General features: G+C 54.1%; 1 protein-coding gene across 3 annotated transcripts in view; it reads left to right on the forward strand.

Moving 5' to 3' along the window:
• The window catches only part of TTC7A (tetratricopeptide repeat domain 7A), a 123,672-nt gene that overhangs the window by 90,470 nt on the left and 13,635 nt on the right, over positions 1 to 19,567 (forward strand). For all 3 annotated transcript variants that reach the window (XM_045445955.1, XM_045445958.1, XM_045445956.1), the window contains 4 exons: positions 5,483 to 5,599; positions 9,111 to 9,208; positions 11,008 to 11,142; positions 19,004 to 19,206. In XM_045445955.1, the coding sequence (XP_045301911.1) occupies positions 5,483 to 5,599; positions 9,111 to 9,208; positions 11,008 to 11,142; positions 19,004 to 19,206 (553 nt within the window). The remainder of the gene's footprint in view (positions 1 to 5,482; positions 5,600 to 9,110; positions 9,209 to 11,007; positions 11,143 to 19,003; positions 19,207 to 19,567) is intronic.

Raw genomic sequence — 19,567 nt, forward strand, 5'->3', positions numbered from 1 at the left:
TCCAGCAGGGGCTGGCTCTGTTCAGGTCAGCTGAGCATCTGTCTGTGCCCCCAGGGTGCTGGACTGTGCAGGTGATGCGGGAGGTGGCAGGTCCCTGCCTTGATCAGAGCACAGTGGTAGATGAAGTGTGTGGGGAGGATGATGGCTGAGGGAGCACACAGCCTGGGCATGAGGTGGCCAGTGTGGACTACCAAGGCTCAGGTAGCATTCTTTGGGAGGGTGTGGGCTCCTGGAGAGTGGCCTTGTGGCCTCACTGGGCCTCCCTACTAGGACCAGGGCACACATGCCACTTCGACTGGACAGGACTGTGGAGTCCAGGACCCAGGACTCCTTCCTGTAGCCCCAGCAGCCTCACCCCTGCAGCAGGACAGAGCACATGGTGTGTTTACATAGACTCTTGCTCCTTCCTCTCCCCAGAGAGAACACTCGCTTTCACATCTGCCTTCAGATGCAAGGCGTGGGAAGAGCATTGAGTCTTGTAAGACCTTGGTGTTTATTCGGTATGGGTTTCCACAGCTTGACACACAGGAAAGTGCTGGCAAGAGAGCGTGCTTCAACCTAGTCGGCTGGGGCTCCGTCCATCCCCTCCTGTCCTCTTCCTTTCTCACACCCTTCTTAAGTCCCGGGAGCCACGAGGAGGGCCCACTGCCTTGCCAAACAGGCCATGAGGTTCAGGGGTTTTCTGGGAGCCTTCAGAGGCATGAGGCCTAGAAACTGCTTTTCCGGGTCGTCTACACCAGCAGTGTGAAAGCAAGGGTCCCTTCCCACAGCCTCAGCAGGCCCGTGCTTGAGGACTGAATGCAGCTGCAGTTTCTCAGCTGCTGCTTATAGGTCATTGCAGTTCATCTAGTGGGAGACCTCACTCCTGTTTTACTGGAACCTGTGACATGCCCTGCTGCGTGACCACAGAGCTGGGGCTTTGGCTCAGGTTTCTCACTCCTAGGCCAGTGTGTGTCCACTCTGAGCGACATCACAGTGCAGGGTCTGAGAACAGCAGCGTGGCCATTCCTCTCGCACAGTGGCTCCCGTCAGGGTGTGAGAGGGCTGCTAGGTGCCCATGTTCTGGGCCTTCCTGTCTCAGAGACATCCCTTGGTTGTACTTCTGGCTCTGCCTGGGTGACCGTCTTCCAGGATGAAGACCCCGAATCACAAGGCGTCAGACATCTTCATGTCCTACCCAGAACCCCCTGCTGCTTCCCAGGCTCTGTAAAACTTTGCTTCCAGACAGCTTAAAACAGACTCGGCCGGCACGTTGCTCGTTGGTTACATGAGTCCAGCCCACTCTGCAGTTATGAGGCACCAAGTGAACAGATTTCCTCTCCTACCTCCTAACCAAGACCCAGCAGTGGGAAGTGGGGGTGGTAGAAATCAACTCTGATTTAACATGGACTGTGAGACCCCTGAGTGTGGCCAGATGGTTGTAACAACACACATTTTCACAAACTAAGCAGACACCATGCGCTCGGCTCTGTGCCGGGCACTGGAGAGGCGAGGAGGACCCTGATATGGTAGGAAGCAGGGCCCTGGCCTGCAAGTACCTGCCATCCAGGTGGAGACACGTGGCGGGACACAGGACAACATAAATAGTAGTTTTACCATCTGTAGGTGGGACCAGACACACACTGTGTCCAGATTATTTGAATTTAAAAACGCTTGATATAAATTTATCTGTGTTATTAAACTCATAAGCCTATGTGGCAAAAAGATAAATATATAAAAACACATATATAGATAGATAATATCTAGAGATATAAGTCTATACTGTGTAAGTGCTAAGTAAAAACTACTGAATATTCAGAGAAGAGCCAGGGTGGTCACGCTGGAGGAGGACTAGAACCACTGAATTAAAATAGTGGGCTTTTTTCAAGTCTCAGAATCCTTTCTTCAAATGACGTTTTAGATTCATTTTGGTGTATAAAGCAGGCATGCCAGGGGCTGGGCTGAAGGGGTGGGGCGCCCAGGAAGCACCAGGTTCTGATGAGGCTCTGGCCTCTTGTGTGGGCTGGAAAGCGTTGCCCACCAGCCGCAGTGGCACACCAGTGCTCTGCCAGCCTTCTTGTCCTGTTGTGCAAAGAACTGGGCCACCCATCCTGGCCAAGGGGACGGAGAGGAGCCCTGTGCTGTGACGGGGAGTGGGGGAGGGCAGGGGAGAGAGTTCAGCAGTGAATTGGAGGCATGCCAGCAGGTGTGCAGATAACCAAGTCCAACATAGTGAAGGCTCTCCAGAAGGGGTATGTGTACAGCCCCCACGGGGACACACAGAAGGTCAGAGGGTGACATCTGGTTGGGAGTTGGCCGGATGTTGGAGGGAAAGGGGAAGTCCTAGCAAGAGCGATGACATGAAGCAGGACACAGATGAGTCCAGGAGCCTGTCCTCCAGTTCAGGTTGCTAATACCCATATGAGCAGCACGTGGGTGCCCAAGGGCATGGGAGGAGAGGCGGGAATGGAAGGTGGCTGCACAAAGGCACTTGAATTGATGTCATGGACAGTCAGGGCAGGGTTCTTTGTTGAGGAAATTCCCTCTTGGCACTGCTGAACTGTGAGACTAAGGAAATCTCAGGAGCTAATCTGGAGCCTCCCAGGATCCGGGAGTGAAGGATCTGACCAGAGGGTGACTATTGGAGCACTTGCCCCAGCCCAGAAAGGATGTGGTTTGGTTGAGAAATTCCGTTCTGGGTCACTCACACTAATGGAATGTCAGCAGCCGTGAGGATAACAGCCTGTGTTGGTAGAAGACACTATGCCAGCTCAGCTTTTAGCCACTTCTGTTCTAGGCACATGGTGTGGTCAGGTCTGCCAGTCATCCTGGCTCTCAGGGATGCAGGGAACAGGAGGGGGTCTGGGCCTGGCAGAGAGGAGCTGAAGAGGAGGCATGTCTGGGGAGATGGGGTACCAGGGCAATGCTTCAGGGCTGGTCTGCCCAGGGAGCTGTCCCAGGAACCAGCCTAGCCCCGCCCTAAGTGGCCTTGCCCAGGGGACTCTGCTGCTCTGGTTGTCTGAAGCGGGGCGGGGAGGGCAGCCTTAGAATGGACTTGAGCCTGAATGTTCCCCACACCGGCAGGAAGGGGTCTTCCTGCCTCATCAACACCTTCTCCAGCCACTGGTTCCCCCCTTCCCAATGCTTTACCTCTCCCCCAACTCCCAACCATGTGCCTTCCCACCATCCTTTTTTTTTTTTTTTAATCCTTTTAGGTTTTATTTATTTCTGAGAGTGAGAGAGCATGTGCGCACAAGCAGGGGAGGGGCAGAGAGAATCCCAAGCAGGATCCACGCTGTCAGCACGGTGCCCAACAGCATAGAGCCCTTGGGTCTCAATCCCACAAACCGTGAGATCATGACCTGAGCTGAAACTGACTGAGCCACCCTCCTTTTCATCAAACACCAGCCCCAGCAAGGTCCCTTATCTCTTCCTTCATTGCACTGAGTCTGATCCAGTTGATTATCACTTGATAATCAGCACCTGATTAGCTGGGCAATTTGTCATTTTTAGCACTAATTGTTATCTTGAAGGCAGAAATCATGTTTTCTACTCCATATTCCTGAAGCAGAGGTTCCTAATACTTGTGGAGTGTTGGACCCTTGGAGAATCCAGGAAGGAAGAGTAGGGATGGCAGATCCAGTTTTCCCCAGCAGCTGCCCACCAAGATGCAGAGACCATGCTCCTGCACAGGCCTGTGCAGTCTAAACTGTGGGGACCCCAGTTTCTGGCCTCCCTAGGCCTCCCTGTAAGCCAGCCAGGCAATTCACTAGTAGATGTTCTAAGGGCACAAGGCATCCTAAGGGTCTGAGAAGTCTCCCTGGAGAAGGTGGGATATAAGGTCAAGCTTGAAAGGGGATGAACATGGAGAGACGAGGCCAGGGGAGGGTGGGGGTGCCAGGGTCCTGTGAGCAGAGGCAGAAAATGCACATGTATTTTTGAGGAAAGGTGAGGAGGAAAAATAATAATTGGCCAGAATTCAAACCTCCTCCTCTGAAAAGAGAACTAGGGCAAATTCCACTCTGATCTTCATTCTGTAGCAGCAAGTCACAATCTAAGAAAAACAAGGTGTGAGAAGCAAGGAGCAGAGTGAGGCCATCAACGTCCTTCATCAGGCTAGAGGCCCAGGTCTCAGCACAAGGTCTCAGGCCAGGGCTCCAAGTACGCGAAAAGGTCAGAGGGGAAAGCTCCCAGGTGGAGGCTGGCCTCCCTGTATGGTGCCTCCAGCCTCAGATCACAGGAGCACCCTGTCTAGATGCAGGACTCCACTTCTATGAGGGCCCGTGTGCCAGCCTCAGATGGTCCAGCAGAACTAACTGGGCAGCGATCAAGTACAGGGCCTGACAGTCATGTGGGTTTGTCCCAACAGCGATGCCAGGATTAACAGGGCCTCACGCTCACTGCCCAGTGAGAACCAGAGCCACAGCCTTGTTTGGGTCTCAGTGGCTCAGCCAAGTTCACATGCTGCCCAGGCAGCTGGTGTGCATCAGTGTGGCTGGCAGTACCCACAGTATAAAGAATGCAGTACTTCCACAGCCATTAGTGAATTGCCACTGCCTTGAATGTCCTTAGTGTCCCCGGCTGCCTTGACCCTCTCCTGGGACCCCAATACTCCCTGACAACTGAAAGGTCAACACCTGGCACAGCAGGTCTCCCAGCCCCCCACCCCCACCCCAGTTATGGTGAGCAGTGTTCTAACGGTCTCTGCTATGTTCAGGACAGAGGAAGGGAGCTGTCGGCCCCTCCTGTGGTCCCACCTTCTGGTGGGAGCAGCCCTTCCCCTCTCCTCCCAGCCCCCTTCAGGGCCACATCCCCACATCCAGCAGCATCCTGACCTCAGAGGACGCCCAGTTTTCAGGTTGAAAGAGATTCTGAAGTTGCCGCCTCCCTTTGCAGAGCAACTGTGTTCCTAAATGGCGACTGAATAGGACTTGGTGTCACTTGAATCCTATTGCACATATAAGGGGAGCTGGCTGTTTTAGGAAATCCAGTGAAGAATTCTTTGGTAAAGTAACACATGACTGATGACACTCCTCATGTATCCAGGGTCAGGAAACAGTTTGCAGTTCAGTTTAGGAGATGTTAATTGAGCATTTATTGTGTGCTGGCAAGGTCTAAAGCACAACTCTGCCCTTTAGGTAACCTTTCTTTTTCAGTTCCTTGCTTAGCTCCATTCCTGGATGAGCAATTGCTTTCTGGGTCTCTCATATACAAGGTTCACTGGGGGCCTGTGGGGTGTGTGAATATAAAAATGGCCACATGGTCACTGAGGATGGTGCATACCGTGGATGTGGGTAAGAGGAACAAACAAAGCAAGACTAGCAGACACACCTAACAGTGCTTCAGAGAGTGGGGCAGGAGAGTATCTGATCAGGGGCCAAGTGGATGAGAGGAGCGGGCAGCACGGTAGGGCAGAATCCCTTGGGTTCCCAGCCTGGGAGGAAGACCAAGGGAAAGGGGGCCCTCTCAGGGACGTGCTAACTGTTCCTGTCCTTCCCTGCAGCCTGATGTTCACCAAGGTGAAGCTGGAGCAGGTCCTGAAAGGCCCGGAGGAAGCCCTTGTGACCTGCAGACAAATGCTGCGGCTGTGGCAGACCCTGTACAGCTTCTCCCAGCTGGGGTGAGTGGCCATCATCATCCTTGGGGTCGCCCAGGGGGTGGAGGGCAGCACTGACAGGGGGTGGTTGCCAGGGCAACAGCCCACAGCTGAGTGGTCATGATGCTTGGGGGTGGTGACGATATTTGAATCAGAGTGTGCTACTTACTGCTCCTGGGGCCTTTTACATCCGTAGGCTAATTTTAACCTTTTGACAATCCTCTGTGAGGACACAAAGAACCTGTTTAGGAAACTGAAGTTCCGAGGGGTAAGAATGAAGTTATTATTGAGCATCTGGGCCAGGTTCTGGGATTGCTACTTACATATTATACACTGTCAGATTTTATTCTCACACCAGGAGGGAAACTTAGACTCAGGAACCTTAGAGAATTTGCCAGTCACTCACCTGGTAAATGGTAGTGCTGGGGCTTGAACCTGGGTCTCCTGAATCGCAGCCCTGAGCCGGTTGCTTCTTCCTGGCTCCATTTGGAAGCTAGAGGGAAGAGGAAGAAGCAGAGTTCCTGAGAGGCCCGCCCCTCTTCCCCACTCACCCACCATCTCTACTTATCCTGTCTCCTGCCACAGCCTCCAGCCTGGGCTCCGGGTTTCTCCTGGGCCAGATAGGAACTCTCGTGCAGATTGAATCTGCTGAAAGTTTTTGCTCAAATCTCCTGGGACACCGTGCAGCCCAAAGCAGAAAAGGGCCTTGTGCCAGGCAGGTGCACCATGACTTCCTGGTCCTCTGGTCCTCCCTCCCTCCCCTTCCCTGAAATTGTTGGCTGTATCATCTCCCAGAGGCCTTAGGGGACCCCACTCCGGTAGATGTGATTGCATTTTCACAGGGACTCTGGGAACCCTAAAGGGTTTCACAATCCCCAGAGGCATGTCTCTCTGGTGGTGAAATTTACAGAGGAGGCTCCAGGGTAATCCAATGAGGTTAAAACCCTTGGGCAAATAGGGTCTGCCTCGCTCTGAAGGCCTTTGAAAGGCCTGAGAGATTCCAGGGCAGAGCAGGACCCAGTGAATGGAAGCTGCCAGAAGGAGGCTCTGGGGTGAGGGACTTTTCAGAAAGGGAATGGGGAGCTGTCTGGCAGCTGGGTGATATGGGGGTGAGGACCAGACTCTGGTATGAGCAGGGCCTGCACTGAGATACCCCTTGCTCAGCCACTCACTGGCTACAGTCACTCCTTCATGGAGCCTGCAGGTGTATAGTCTGGCTCCCCTTACAGAAAGGAGCTGTCATTGGAGGTGGCAGGAACCTCCTTTTGGCCATATGGCTGGTTGCCTGCTCCTCCAGGCGGTCTCTGTGGGGCCTCTCTGAGCTGCAGCCCCGTGTCTTGGCATTTGGCCCCATCCTGGGCGTCCCCTCCAGGCAGCAGAACTGTGGGGCTGCCCCATGTTCTCTCCAGGGCTGGGGCTGTGGGTTCTTGCTAGGGTTGTTTAAGTCACCACTCACACACTCATCTGTGATAGGAGGGCCTGGTGGAGCTCCTCCTAGGTTCCCCAGGCATCTCTTTTGGGACGCCTCCCATAGCTCCCTACTCAGGGCGGGGCAGGGCTCAGCCAGGCCAGCTGCCTGGAGTCAAATAGGAAGCATTCTTTCTGAACCTGGAGCCACAGAGCAGAAACTAGGACTTGTGAAATCTGCTTTGGAGCAGCTGAGGACAAGCCAGAATCCACAGCCTGAAGGTCTGGCCTACCCACCCCACCCATACACCCTCCTTTCTCAGCTCCACCTGGGCCAGCCCATGCTGTCCCCAGGCCCTGCTCAGATGCTTTCCTTCATGGAGCCTGCAGTCACCCAGCCTTGGACGCTTCAGTTCAACCTTCATGATCTAGGTGTTTTGAAGTGCTCATCATGGTCTCTCCTCCCCACCTCTCCTCCCCTGGTGGCTGCCTGGTTCTTCAGGATAGGAGCAATGCTGTATGTTGGCCTAGAACCAAGTGACAAAAGTCCCCTGAGATGGGCTGTTTCTGGAGTCATTCTTGCTTGGGCTGGGAGGGATGGTGAGACAAGAAGCTGCCTGCGCTGGGCACCTGCCCATGTTGTCTCCTGTACTCCTCATGGTAAACTCATGAGATAGGCATCTTCTGCTTGTTACTGCACACAATGAGATGACAAAAGTAAGACTTAGAATGCTTTGCTGAGGGTCCCACAGCTAAGGAAGGGTGGCCATTGTCTCTGGCTCTTTGGCACCGCACTCTGGTGCCTCTGAGAGCAGAAAAGGGTGGGGAGGAAAGGCATCAACCTGGATCTACTGTGTTTTGTGGATGGTTTCCTCTAATGTTTGCACCATGGCCGTGCACCCACAGGCCCAAGTTCAGACCAGTGTGAGCATGAGTTAAAATGGCAAGGACACCCTGGGCCCTGGCATTCTTGATTGGGACCATCATCTTAACACCCCCTGAAGGTCAGAAGCCTCTGGCCCCAGGCTGGGCTTGCCATCTATCCTGCCCTGTTTACCTTGGCCCTCCTCCAGGCTTCCCTGGTCAGCAGGTTCAAGGGCAACCCCAGAAGTAGGTGGGGTGGCTGGGGGTATGTGTGCCCCAGGATGGGCACAACAGGCTGTGCTGCCTTTCTGAGCTGTGGCTCCCCCCACCCCCCACCCCGCTTCCCCACTCTGAGAAAAGAGGAACCTCCCTAGCAGTGTGGGAACCACAAGGACCTGGGGAATTGGGGGCAGGGGAGAGTACCATGCTTGTTTATCTGCCCCCGCAGGGCCCTCCCTCTGGTTCTTCTGGGGCTACCCTGGTAGCCCGAGGTAGAGTGCCTGATGCAGAATGGTGGCTGGGCCTTCCTTCCCTGGGGCTTGGGCTGGGGGTATTTCTGGTAGCCCGTGAAGACCAAGTTTTCCTTGGAAGCTGGATCTTGGTGCCTGCTCTGTGCCTGGCACTCTGCTGGACATTGTGAGGGTGGCAAAAGGTAGCAAAGACCTTTTGTCCTGGGGGAGCTTCTACCATCACTGACTTCAGAGGAGGGAGAGTTTCTAACCCATGTGCTGCTGGATCCATGCTGACGGAGAGCAGGGGAGAAGGCAGCTGTGAGGGGCACAGGAGGCTTTCTGGCTGTATGAGGGTCTCTGGGCTGGGTTCTAAAGGACGGGGCTGGAGGGGGGGCGGGGTTGTGTGGACCAGAAGAACAAACAGTAAGAACATTCTTGGTTTGCATGAGCAAATGTTAGCTGCAGGGATGAAATGTGGTAGTATTAAGGACTAGCGGGGAGACTGATGGCCCCAAGGGCACATAGTGGTGGTGGTGTGGGGGGGGGGGGGGGTGTGGGTGTGTGGGTGTGTACACATGCTGGGGAGTAACAGCATGTCAGTGTAGCTTCTGGGGTTAGCCAGATTCTAGGGTAAGCCTGAGGCCCGATCTGTCTTGCCATCTCTGGTGGTCTCCACCCTTCCTAGTGGTCCTAGCTTTGGCTCCGTTCCCAGGCCTAAACTCTCAGCCTCAGACCCTGCCTGGTGTAAGGCTCCCTTGTTCTCCCTGCAAGCCCTCTGCCTCACTGGGGCCTGGCTTTCCCTTGCCTTTCAGAGGCCTGGAAAAGGATGGGAGCCTCGGCGAGGGTGTCACACTGAAGAAGCAGAGTGGCATGCATCTGACTCTGCCCGATGCCCATGATGCAGACTCCGGTAAGAACGTGCCCGTGGGCAGCTGCCCATGTGGGCCCACCGCTCCCTCTCCCAGCCTGAGCACAAACTGGGGAAAGTGGCATCTTCCCAGTCTGGCCAAACCCACCCTCCTCTTGGCCAGCCGTGGCACCAGAGCCTGGTGCTAAGAAACTAAGGAGCTGCCCTCGGGCATCTTTCTGAGCCCATCCTGGCTCTGGGGCGGAAAGTGGACTGCTGGAGCAGGCAAGGGACGGACCCAGCCTCCTGGGCAGGGGTGCAGAGAGGAGAGCCAGGGTGGAGAGTTGACTGTGGAGCACAGAAACCATCTCCCCTTAGGCTAAACTCAAGGCCAATGTCTGCCATTAAAATGTCCTTAGTAGATCGAGTGGAGTCAAGTAGAAAGGAATGAGCTGAGCTCAAATTTATAACTCTAAGCCCATAGAGAACTGTTTGAAAGGAGGCCCTGATTAAAGCAGAAAAGCAAAGGCACAAGAAGAATTAGTCACCCGAATGGAGTGTGAGGCAGTTGCGTTTAGTGGCATTGCTCATTTTTTCCACCTCTGCGGACGTGAACCGAGATGCACCTTTGTTGTCACTGATGGAGCTGATTTCCGATGCCAAGCCCTGCACCTGACTTGACTTGGAGGCACATCTGAGGGGGCGCTGGGCTGAATGTGGAGCTGCTGGCTCCAAGGAGAGAACGGTGAAGGAGGGCATAGCGCCCTTGCAGTTAGGGAGGGAAGAACCATGAGCCAATTATTAGGACTCCACGTGCACTTGTCTTATAAACTGAAACCATCTGTGGTTTGCCCCGAGGTCTCCTGAGTTTATTGGAGGCTTTATTGCCTCTGAGAGAGAGAGTGAGAGAGAGAGAGAGAGAAGGAGAGAGAGAGAGAGAGAGAGAAGTGCTCACATTTCACCTGCATGTGAATTGTAAATGTCAATGGCTTATATATCCTCAACAGGGACCCGTGTCACCCAGAACTGCCACTGGGGAGGTTCTCCGGAGGGCACAGGGTCTGACCTGAGTTGCTACCCAAGGATCCTTCACAGCACAACCTCAAGTGGGACCCTTCTATATCAGATACGATAACATGCACTGGTGAAAACAGAAAGCAAAGAGCAAAAGGAAGAAAAGAAAAATCATCCACCGTTTCAAAATCCAGACCTTAATTATGGCCTTTCAGACCTTTTCTCTAGGTCCCTATTTCTTTCTTATACAAATGTGACCAGGGGCACCTGGGTGGCTCTGTTGGTTAAGCGTCCAACTCTTGGTTTCAGCTCAGGCCATGATCTCACGGTTCATGGGTTCAAGCCTTGCATGGGCCCGCTTGGGATTCTCTCTGTCCCTCTCTCTCTGCCTTTTGCCTGCTCATGCTCTTTCTCTCTCTCAAAATTAATAAATAAACATAAATAAATAATCATACACTTTTCTAACATGCTGTTTTTCACCTAACTATATAATGTGAACATCCTTCTACATCGGTTTCCAGATATATGTGTCATTATTTTAATGACTGCAGGGTCTTGTACGAATGTACCCTCACTTATTTTGAATCACTTCCTATTGTTAGACATTCAGATCATTTCTGTTTTCAGTAGTGCAGGCACCTTTGCCAACATTTATGACTATCTTCTCTAGTGATAGACTCTTGGAAGCAGGCTTGCTGCCTAACACTCCTCAATCCCAGCAATGGGTGAGGGTACAAGGAGGGCCCTTCCCAGTGCTCTGTGAGCTGTTTTGCAGCTGCCCGGCCGTGGGGCTGCTCCAGTCACTGCTCCGACTGTGCTGCTCAGCCCTCTCCCCTCTTGCTCTGCAGGGTCTCGGCGTGCATCATCCATCGCGGCCTCCCGGCTGGAGGAGGCCATGTCAGAGCTGACTGTGCCGAACTCAGTCCTGAAGCAGGGCCCCATGCAGCTGTGGACCACACTGGAACAGATCTGGCTCCAGGCTGGTGAGTGTCTCCGGCCCCAGTGACACCCACCTGCCCGCCTGCAGGCCTCTCAGCCGTGCCCTGCCCTGGAGGAAGGAGTGTGGGGCTGTGAGGGCCCTTGCCAAGGCCTGGGTAGACTGTAGTACTCATGGAAAGGCCTGGGGATCAGAAACCTGGAGCCCTGGTTCCAGCTCTTCTTTGCTTGGCCCAAGAAAAGTCACTTAATCTGTCTGGCTGTGGGCTTTCTTCGGCACCAAATGGGGACAGGACCTGCCTGCCTACCTGGGAGAGGCTGTCTGTCAGCAAATATAAGTGTAAGAAGATTTGAAGAAAGACCACATAGATGGATAGTCTTCTTAGTCTCAAAAACAGGCCCATCCCTCCTTCTTGCCCATCTTCCCCTGAGTAAAACCAGTTAGTACTCAAACCCTAGAGGCTCACAGAGAAGAGGTGAGGGCTGGCAGTGTAGTTCATTGAAAGCAGAGGGCTGATAACACTGGGATGGCCATTCCCTCTTTATTTTTTTTTAAATTTTTTTTAATGTTTACTTATCTTTGAGAGAGAGAGAGATCGAGACCAAGCATGAGCAGGCAGAGAGAGAGGGAGACAGAATCCAAAGCTGGCTTCAGGCTCTGAGCGGTCAGCATAGAGGCCAATGTGGAGCTTGAACCCACAAACCATGAGATCATGACCTGAGCAGAAGTCAGATGCCTAACCGACTGACCCTCAGGTGGCCTCTTGATAGGTAACTGGCACCACTGCCACCGGGGAATTTGAGGGACAGTTAGTGTTGGGGAGGCAGGCAGCTTCAGGGTCACACACAGCTGGGTTCTTTTTTTATTATTATTTTAGACAAGAGCCAGAGGGGCAGAAGGAGAGAGAGACAGAGAGAAGCTCAGGCAGCCTCCAGAGTGTGGAACTCGATTCAGGGCTTGATTTCACAACCCTGGGATCATGACCTGAGCTGAAATCAAGAGTTGGACACTCAACCAACTGAACTACCCAGGTGCCCCACAGAGCTTGGATTCTAATGCCAGCCCCTTTCTGCCTGTCCTGATCATGAGCTATGAGCTGACGTGTGTAAAGCAGTTAGTGCAGCGTGGGACACCAGTAAGTGGTGCTTGGTCTCTGTCCCATCCACTGTAGTCGTGCTGGAGACAGAAGCAGGATGGCCCCCAGTGGTGACCGTCCTTGAGTCTCCACTAAGGATTCCAGGGAGGCACTTGCTGGGTTTGAGGATTTCATCTAAGCTGGGGTGAGAGGTGGGTTCAAGTGAAAGGGGAAAGAATCAAGGCCATCAATGTACCTGAATGACACAGAATAGCAGCAGCAGAAGAAGAAAAAGGAAGGTAGCAGAATAAGTACAATCCTTAGAGGCTCCTGGGTGGCTCAGTCGGTTAAGCGTCTGACTTCGGCTCAAGCCATGATCTCATGGTTTGTGAGTTCGAGCCCCATATCAGGCTCTCTGCCCTCAGCAGAAGTCTGCTTCGGATCCTCTGTCTTCCTCTCTCTCTCTCTGCCCCTTACCCCCCTCTCGAAAATAAAAAATTAAAAAAAAATAAATAAGTGGAATCCTAGAAACGCACCAGGCCAACATGGCCTTCTGATCGAGAACTGCCCGAGTGAAGCTCCTCGCCTGTTTTCTGGTTACCCTGAGTGCCCATCTCTACCCAGGGGGTGGCGCCTACAGACATCCAGGGGAGATGCAGAAGACACTGCAAGTAGATGGTTCTGGAGACTGGCAGACATTGCAAGTCAGAGGCAGAATGTGGTTACCTGGGAATCTGAGGTTTCCCGCTGCCTGGATTTCACATATGGTCCTATTAGCATGCAGTACTCCCCCTACACACCCCCACCATAGGTTCTGAATGTGGTGGAGGGGGACAGTTGGGCCAGGATTTACAGGCTAAACAGGGAAGCATTTTAATAATGCAAACATTGCCACAGCTAGCATAGGAGGGTCCCTTAGGATGCTAGGGATGTGTGGGAGCTGTGTTCCACAGCCGGCTTGTTGCATCCTGAGTAGGAAAAGGAATGTTGAAAACTCCAGAGGGATATTAAAAAAGGCCTCCCCTTAGGCAGAGAGCCCCCTGTCATCTGCTAAGACATGAAGTCGTAACGGCTCCCAAGAGGCACACCGGAGCCCCGGCCCCTACATGTGCTTGGGGTAGGAAGCTGCCCACACTGCGCCTTCACCAACTTCAAGGGGCACATCAGCAACCCGGCGATCAGATCCGGAGTTGTGCATTGCCTGCTCTAGAGTTCCTAAGGCCTTTGGTTTAATGACTCATGTTGTTTACTACCATCAGCAAATGAACACATTTTTGCATTTCACAAACCTGCTTGCGTTTCTCAAGTATGCTGCTTTATGCTCCGGATGCTAGTGCATCCTGGTAACTCCAGGGAAGGAGTAAGCCTGTAATTAGGCTTGGGAATTATCAGTGTAAACACATGCCTTTCGATAACTTGCACGTTAGCCTTTCTTCTCTAGATGTTATCCTAGATGCTCAGCCTACAGAGAACTCTCAAGAACAAAATCTGAATGCCACAAATGTGGTGCCAAGTAAGGGTTGGGCAGAGTGGCATTAGGAGACAAGTTTGGGTGTGTGTGACCAATCCAAAATGGCAGTGGCTTCTGCAAAGTAGACGCTTTGTAAGAAAAACAAAGCAAGCGTCTACTTTGCAGAAGCCACTGTAACAACTGAGAAGCCATTGTAACAACTCAGAGATGGAGGCCTTGACTGGGATGACAGCTGTGCTCTCCTGGTCCAGGGACCCAGGTTCCTTCCATTTCATTGGCTCTGCTCTACCTGGGGAGTCACTCTCACCCCTGTGATCTATGATGGCTCTTTACCTCATTCACCTTCCCAGGCATAACCAGGAAGAGTGGGAGAAGGGGACACCCCCTCCCAGTCAGGGCATATTTTGGAATTTGCACTAATCACTTCCCCTCATGATCCACCAGCCAGAACTTAGTCACATGACAGCAACTAGCTGCATAGGACTGTGGGAAATGTCACCGTCCTGGTTGCCTATAAGCCCTGTTAAAAATCAGGGGCTCTGTCATTATAGGAGAAAGTGGGGATAGATTGAGGGACAGCAGCCACAGCCAGAAAGGGAAGGAAGAAAGTGTGCCAGGTTCTTTATTCTGAGAATGGGAGGATTCTGGAGCAGTCTGCACTCCATAAGCTACCAGCATCACCAGCCAGCATTTGCTGAGCACTTACTGAATGAAGGGCTGCCCTTCTTCAAGCCTCTTCAAGCCTCCGCCCATCCCAGTCAGATGTGAGAAGCATCACGGAGGGCTTCCACTTGAGAGATCCGTTCCAGGAATGTTGCCTCTTTAGCAGAGGGTCTGTGTGATGATGGGAGAGGCACCAGGACTAACAGATGCTCCAGGATCCTGTGTGTCAAGAGGTGCCTTCCAGAAGAGCAAGATGGCCCACCTCCCTCTTTCACTGAAGCTCATGTCTCTGGGAGCTAACAGTGTGCTAGAGAAAGGAAGACAGATGTAGGGAAGAGATCCCCTAACCTGGAAGTCCAGGGCACTCATGGGCGGCCATGGGCTTTCCCTCAGCGGGGGGAAGTTGGCCCGAGTCCCAGCTCCCAAATGGCGGATTCACCACGTCTGGGCACTGGGCACAGAGCTCCAACTGCTAAACAGATCCGTCGAGCAAGAGCCAGTAACCCCACTGGTCCAGGCTGAATCTGTGCCCAGAAACCCTTTGCCCAAGGCATCTCAGAATGGGAGACCCAGCCTTCTATGGGGACAGTACTCAGGAGGCCCTGGGCACTGGCAGGTAACAGCTGCCGCGCTGTCAGCTGGGCAGACTGGAGAACTGGGGTTGGTGGCCAGGGCAGTGTCTGACGGTCATATTTATTATAACATTGCAGTCAAGGGAGAAACAGCCTCACCAGTGCCCCCTGCCCACCTCCTCTCGTGCTTTTCTTCCATTCCTCCTCATCCCTCTCTTTGTCTTCCCTCACGCTCCCCTCTGTCTCAGCTCCCCACCCTTCTCCCTCCTGCCTTCTGTGCCTCCTTCCCACGTACCCTCTTCTCTTGCTCTGGCTTTTTCTTCTTCTTTCCTCTGCCTGCACCCCCTCCTCCCAGCTGCAGAGATAGTGAGGAGAGCATTCAGGGACAGGAAGTCAGGAGCCCAGGCCCTGCAGCTTTGATTCCCTTGTGGCCTGAGGTAAATTGGGCCCCCTCTCTGGGTCCCTGGGATGGAGGGTCTCAGACCAACCTGCAAAATGCCTTCAGACTTTCGGATTCTCAGTGTTATTCTTTCGGTTCCATGGTTGTCTCTCTCTTTCCTTCCTTGTCCGCCTCCCTTCTGTCACCTTTATTCTGGGTGTCCATATGTCCTGATGGTCTGCTCCATGAGGAGGACACCTGTTTCCTTTAGGGGGATAGTTTTGGTGATCCCTTCTGGGGTTCAAGGCTAGCTAAGGGCCTAACCTTAACTTCTCTCTCCTAAGCTTTTCCCTGAGGGGCCTCTGCCTTTAGCCTGAGTGCCAAGTGCACTCTCACATGGGGAGGCTCCTGAAAGGCCTTAGACGTGACCCTGGGCCCTCCCTCCCCCTGCTCCTCAGCTTAGAACTAGTCCAAGGGCAAGGCCCTCCTTGCAAAGAGGGTGTGCAAATAGCCGGTGAAAAGTGAGTTCATCCCCCAACCTGGGGGTGGGGTGGAGCTTTGCTTTGGCCGAGAGACTGGAACCAGCTCAGGGTGCAGGGTTAGATCAGGATGCCTCAGAAAAAAAAAACAATAAAAGGGACTGTTGCAAAGCTCCAGGGAACAGATGTTTTCCATTTGGAGCCTGCCGGGAGAAGCACAGAGGGGGGGCTGGTAGAGAGAGATGGACAGAAGAGGGAGAAAAGCTGAGACAGAGAGGTAGGAGGAGAGGTCAAGAGCAGGCAGAGAGGAGATGAGAGGAGTAGGGAAATCGGGAGGGAGAGAAAATGAGCTGAGGGGATGGGAGAGGGGCCCTCGACACTGGGGACAGCTAGGTCTGTTTGCTGGGGTGGTGAACTGGACCGTGAGAATTCAAGGAAAGTCCAGTAACAGGGAGTGCTCCTCCAGCCCTGGCGGGGGGAAGCCCAGATGGGTGGGCACCTTGGGGCCCTAGCAGTCAAGGCCAGGAGGTCAAGAAATCAGGGCAGTGGGCGGGTGTGGTGCCACGCTATAGCCAGAGCATAGGCTGGCTGACTGGGGAGCACCATGTTTGGTAAAACAGTTGCCCAGGGACGCTGAGGCTAGGAAGAAGGGGTGCATTGCAGCCCCCAGACCTGTGCGCCTGTCTGCAGGTCAGAGGCCCCGCCCTGGAGTCTGAGCATGCCAGGGACTGTCTGCAAGGCAGCCAGGAGCCCTCAGGAGACCTTACTTCTCTGGCTCTGTTCTGTGTCATCTGGTTTCCTGCCTAACTGGTAATGAAGTCCATCGGACCAAAGCAGCCCTACCTATTTTTCAGGGCATGTTCTCTGCTGTATGGCCAGCCCGACAAGGGCTAGGGCCACAAGGAAAGAAGGAGGTGGGGATCCCTGTAATTGAAATCTGTTGATACGAAGGCACTGTGAGGAGTTGCCAAGGGAGACCCCAGGAGCAGCCTCCAGAGACAGGGACTCAGGAGACAGGACAGCAAGTTGTAAACAGGTTAATGAGCCATGCCAGGACCAGGCAGGCAGGCAGGTGGGCTGGGCCTGCTGGGCAAGGTCTATGGGAGTGGAGAGCCTAGCCTCTGAGCTGAGCTCCTGGTGGTAGATAGAGGAAGCAGCTACAGGGGCTGGTGCAGGACAGGCCTCCCCGCCTCTGGCACTCACACCATATGCTTCCTTCTGCTTCTCCCCCTCTCCTCCAGTGACCCTGGGGAGTTCGGGCAGGTCACAGTGGAGCCCAGCCCTCCAGGTCTGCACAACCTCCCTTCTGTCTGCCTGTCTAAGCACCCCTGCACTTTCAGGCCCCCGCTCTAGTGTTGCCTCCCCCCAGGAAGACTTCCCTGGCCACACCAGCACAGCTGACCTGACCCCTTCGGAGTGCCCGGAGTTTTCAGAATTGGCACTTGGCGCTCCATTGCCCTGGCTCCCTCCAGCAGTTTGGTCGCTCCGCTGCCCCACCTCCCCCCACCTCCCCTCTTTATCCTTCTCATGTGGGTGGGCCAGGCACATGATCAGCACATCATAGTTACACACTGGGCCCTCAGTTATGAAGGCACCCTGCTCAGAGCCCCAGGCAGCAGCTCCAGAAGAGAACGTGACAGCACAGCAGAGGAGAGCTTAGGCAGAGTTAGACAAACCCCTCCCTGCAAGGCCCTGGGCTCTAAGGCTGCCCTTCCTGGCCTCACCTTCCTGCACTTTCTGCCTTGGGACTCTGCAGTTCAGGTTGTCTACAGGGACGAGACAGGGACAAGAGCCTGCGTTTCTCTTTAGCCTTATCATGGGGGCCTGGCTCCTCTGTGTTTACTTAATTCCTCCAAATTCTCATCTCCACTAGAGACAAAAAGAGTACCCTTGCTCAAAAAGGCCTCTGTAGTATTGTAGGATGTGGCAAGCTACTTTGATTACACAATGAACCTTAGGCAACATTCACGCTGAGTACCCCCAAATGCTGTGTGCTGCAGTTGAGGCCTTAGGCTTCCTTCCTGCTTCTTGTTGAAACAGGAAGACGATGCCTGGGCCCAGGTTTTCCACCTTGTTCTAGGAGCTTCTTTGGGGATGTCTGTTATCTACCCGCTCCAGACCTGAATTAGTGTAACCTGAATTAGTGTAACCTCAGCCCTTGGCCTGTGCTAGGAACAGCTCCTGGCAGAGCCACAAGCCAGGCTCTGCGTGCCCTTCTGTGCTCCCATCTGTGTGCAGGCACCAGCCCCGGGAGGGGCAGCTGAGCCCAGGGCTGCCGGAGAGGAAGGCTGAGTGGGCCACCAGGCCATGCTGCAAGCCCAGCCGGCTTGTTTCTAAAAGTGCCTGTTGTGGGTGTGTACCTGTGCAGCATGGATCTGAAATGTGCCTTTATGTGGGCTGGCCTGAGATCGGAGAGATGGCCCCATTTTCCACAGATCTGCAGGGAAGAGGGCAAACTGGTTGTGGGACAGATCTTTCCTGCTTGTTGGTAAAAGGCACGTGCGTTACCTATTCTCTCAGTGTGGCAGAAAGCCCTGGGCTTTGGAGAGAGGCCGGAGCTGCTAGGAGCCCAGCTCTGCCTCACCCCTTTCCACTGAGGGACTAGAGTGACTCCCTGCCTCCATCAGCCTGGTTTGTTAGCACAGGGCTCATGAGAGCACCTCCTAGGAGGGTCAGATGAGAGTAGACACTTTGCAGAAGCAGGCCTTGGCCCACGGTCTCAAGGAGTGTGGTCCTTGTGGTAGCACACACCTGCATCCTCCTGATCAGCTTCCATCCCCCACCCCGAGACTCAAGGTCACCAGGTGAAGTGAGGGACGCTGCAGAAAGCCACCTGACCTTTACAGACACCACCCGTGCCCCCACTGCCAAGCTTGGAGGTCAAGACAACCTGATGCAAACCCTAGGTCCACAGCTGACTCTCCCTGTGGTCTTAAGGTCACTTCCCTACCTTCTCTGTGCCCCAGTTTCCTCCTCCCTGAAGCAGGGTAATAAAAGTGCTTGTTCTACAAGCTGCTATGAGCGTCAGTGGAGACGGTCCGTGTGGAACATGTAGCGCGGTGCCTGACACCGAGGGAGCGCTCGGAAACCATTCTCTGCTATTGCCCCCACGGCCCAGAGCCAGCCCCGCCCATGCTATGACTCGAGGGATGGCTTCCACCACCTGAGACCCTCCACTCTGGGGGCTGCCAGTCGGATGCAGGGAGGGGTCCTCTGCCTCTGGCTTTTCCTACCACTGTCACCTCCCACTGTCCTTCTGGTTTCACAGCTGAGCTGTTCATGGAGCAGCGACACCTCAAGGAAGCGGGTTTCTGCATCCAGGAGGCAGCGGGCCTCTTTCCCACCTCACACTCGGTACTCTACATGCGGGGCCGGCTAGCCGAGATGAAGGGCAGCTTGGAGGAGGCCAAGCAGCTGTACAAGGAGGCACTCACGGTGAACCCCGACGGTGTGCGCATCATGCACAGCCTGGTGAGTCAGCCCCCCGGCCCCCGAGAAAGGCATCAGGGCCCTTCTGCCCTCTCACCCTCTCCACTGTCTGCAGGTGCCCTGCCGCCCCTGTTCCCTGGTGCTTGGGGGGAGGTGGCTTCCTCCCTGTTCTGTTGGGAGACACAAGTGTCTTACGGAGGCAGGGCCATTCCCCTTCAATCAGAGCCTGGCTGAGTTGATGAAAAAATGTAGGTTTGGTTGATATTCCTTGTGACTTCCTTTTTGCTGTAAGTTTCGGTAAAGCAGTGTAGCCCCAAAGGGCTTTCGCTATTCCTCATCAGACCCTTGCCCTGGACACACGAGACAAAATGCTCTGCTTTCTGGGAGTCCCCAGTGCCTCCGT

This window comes from Leopardus geoffroyi, chromosome A3 (genome assembly GCF_018350155.1).
Source record: "Leopardus geoffroyi isolate Oge1 chromosome A3, O.geoffroyi_Oge1_pat1.0, whole genome shotgun sequence".
Taxonomy (NCBI): domain Eukaryota; kingdom Metazoa; phylum Chordata; class Mammalia; order Carnivora; family Felidae; genus Leopardus; species Leopardus geoffroyi.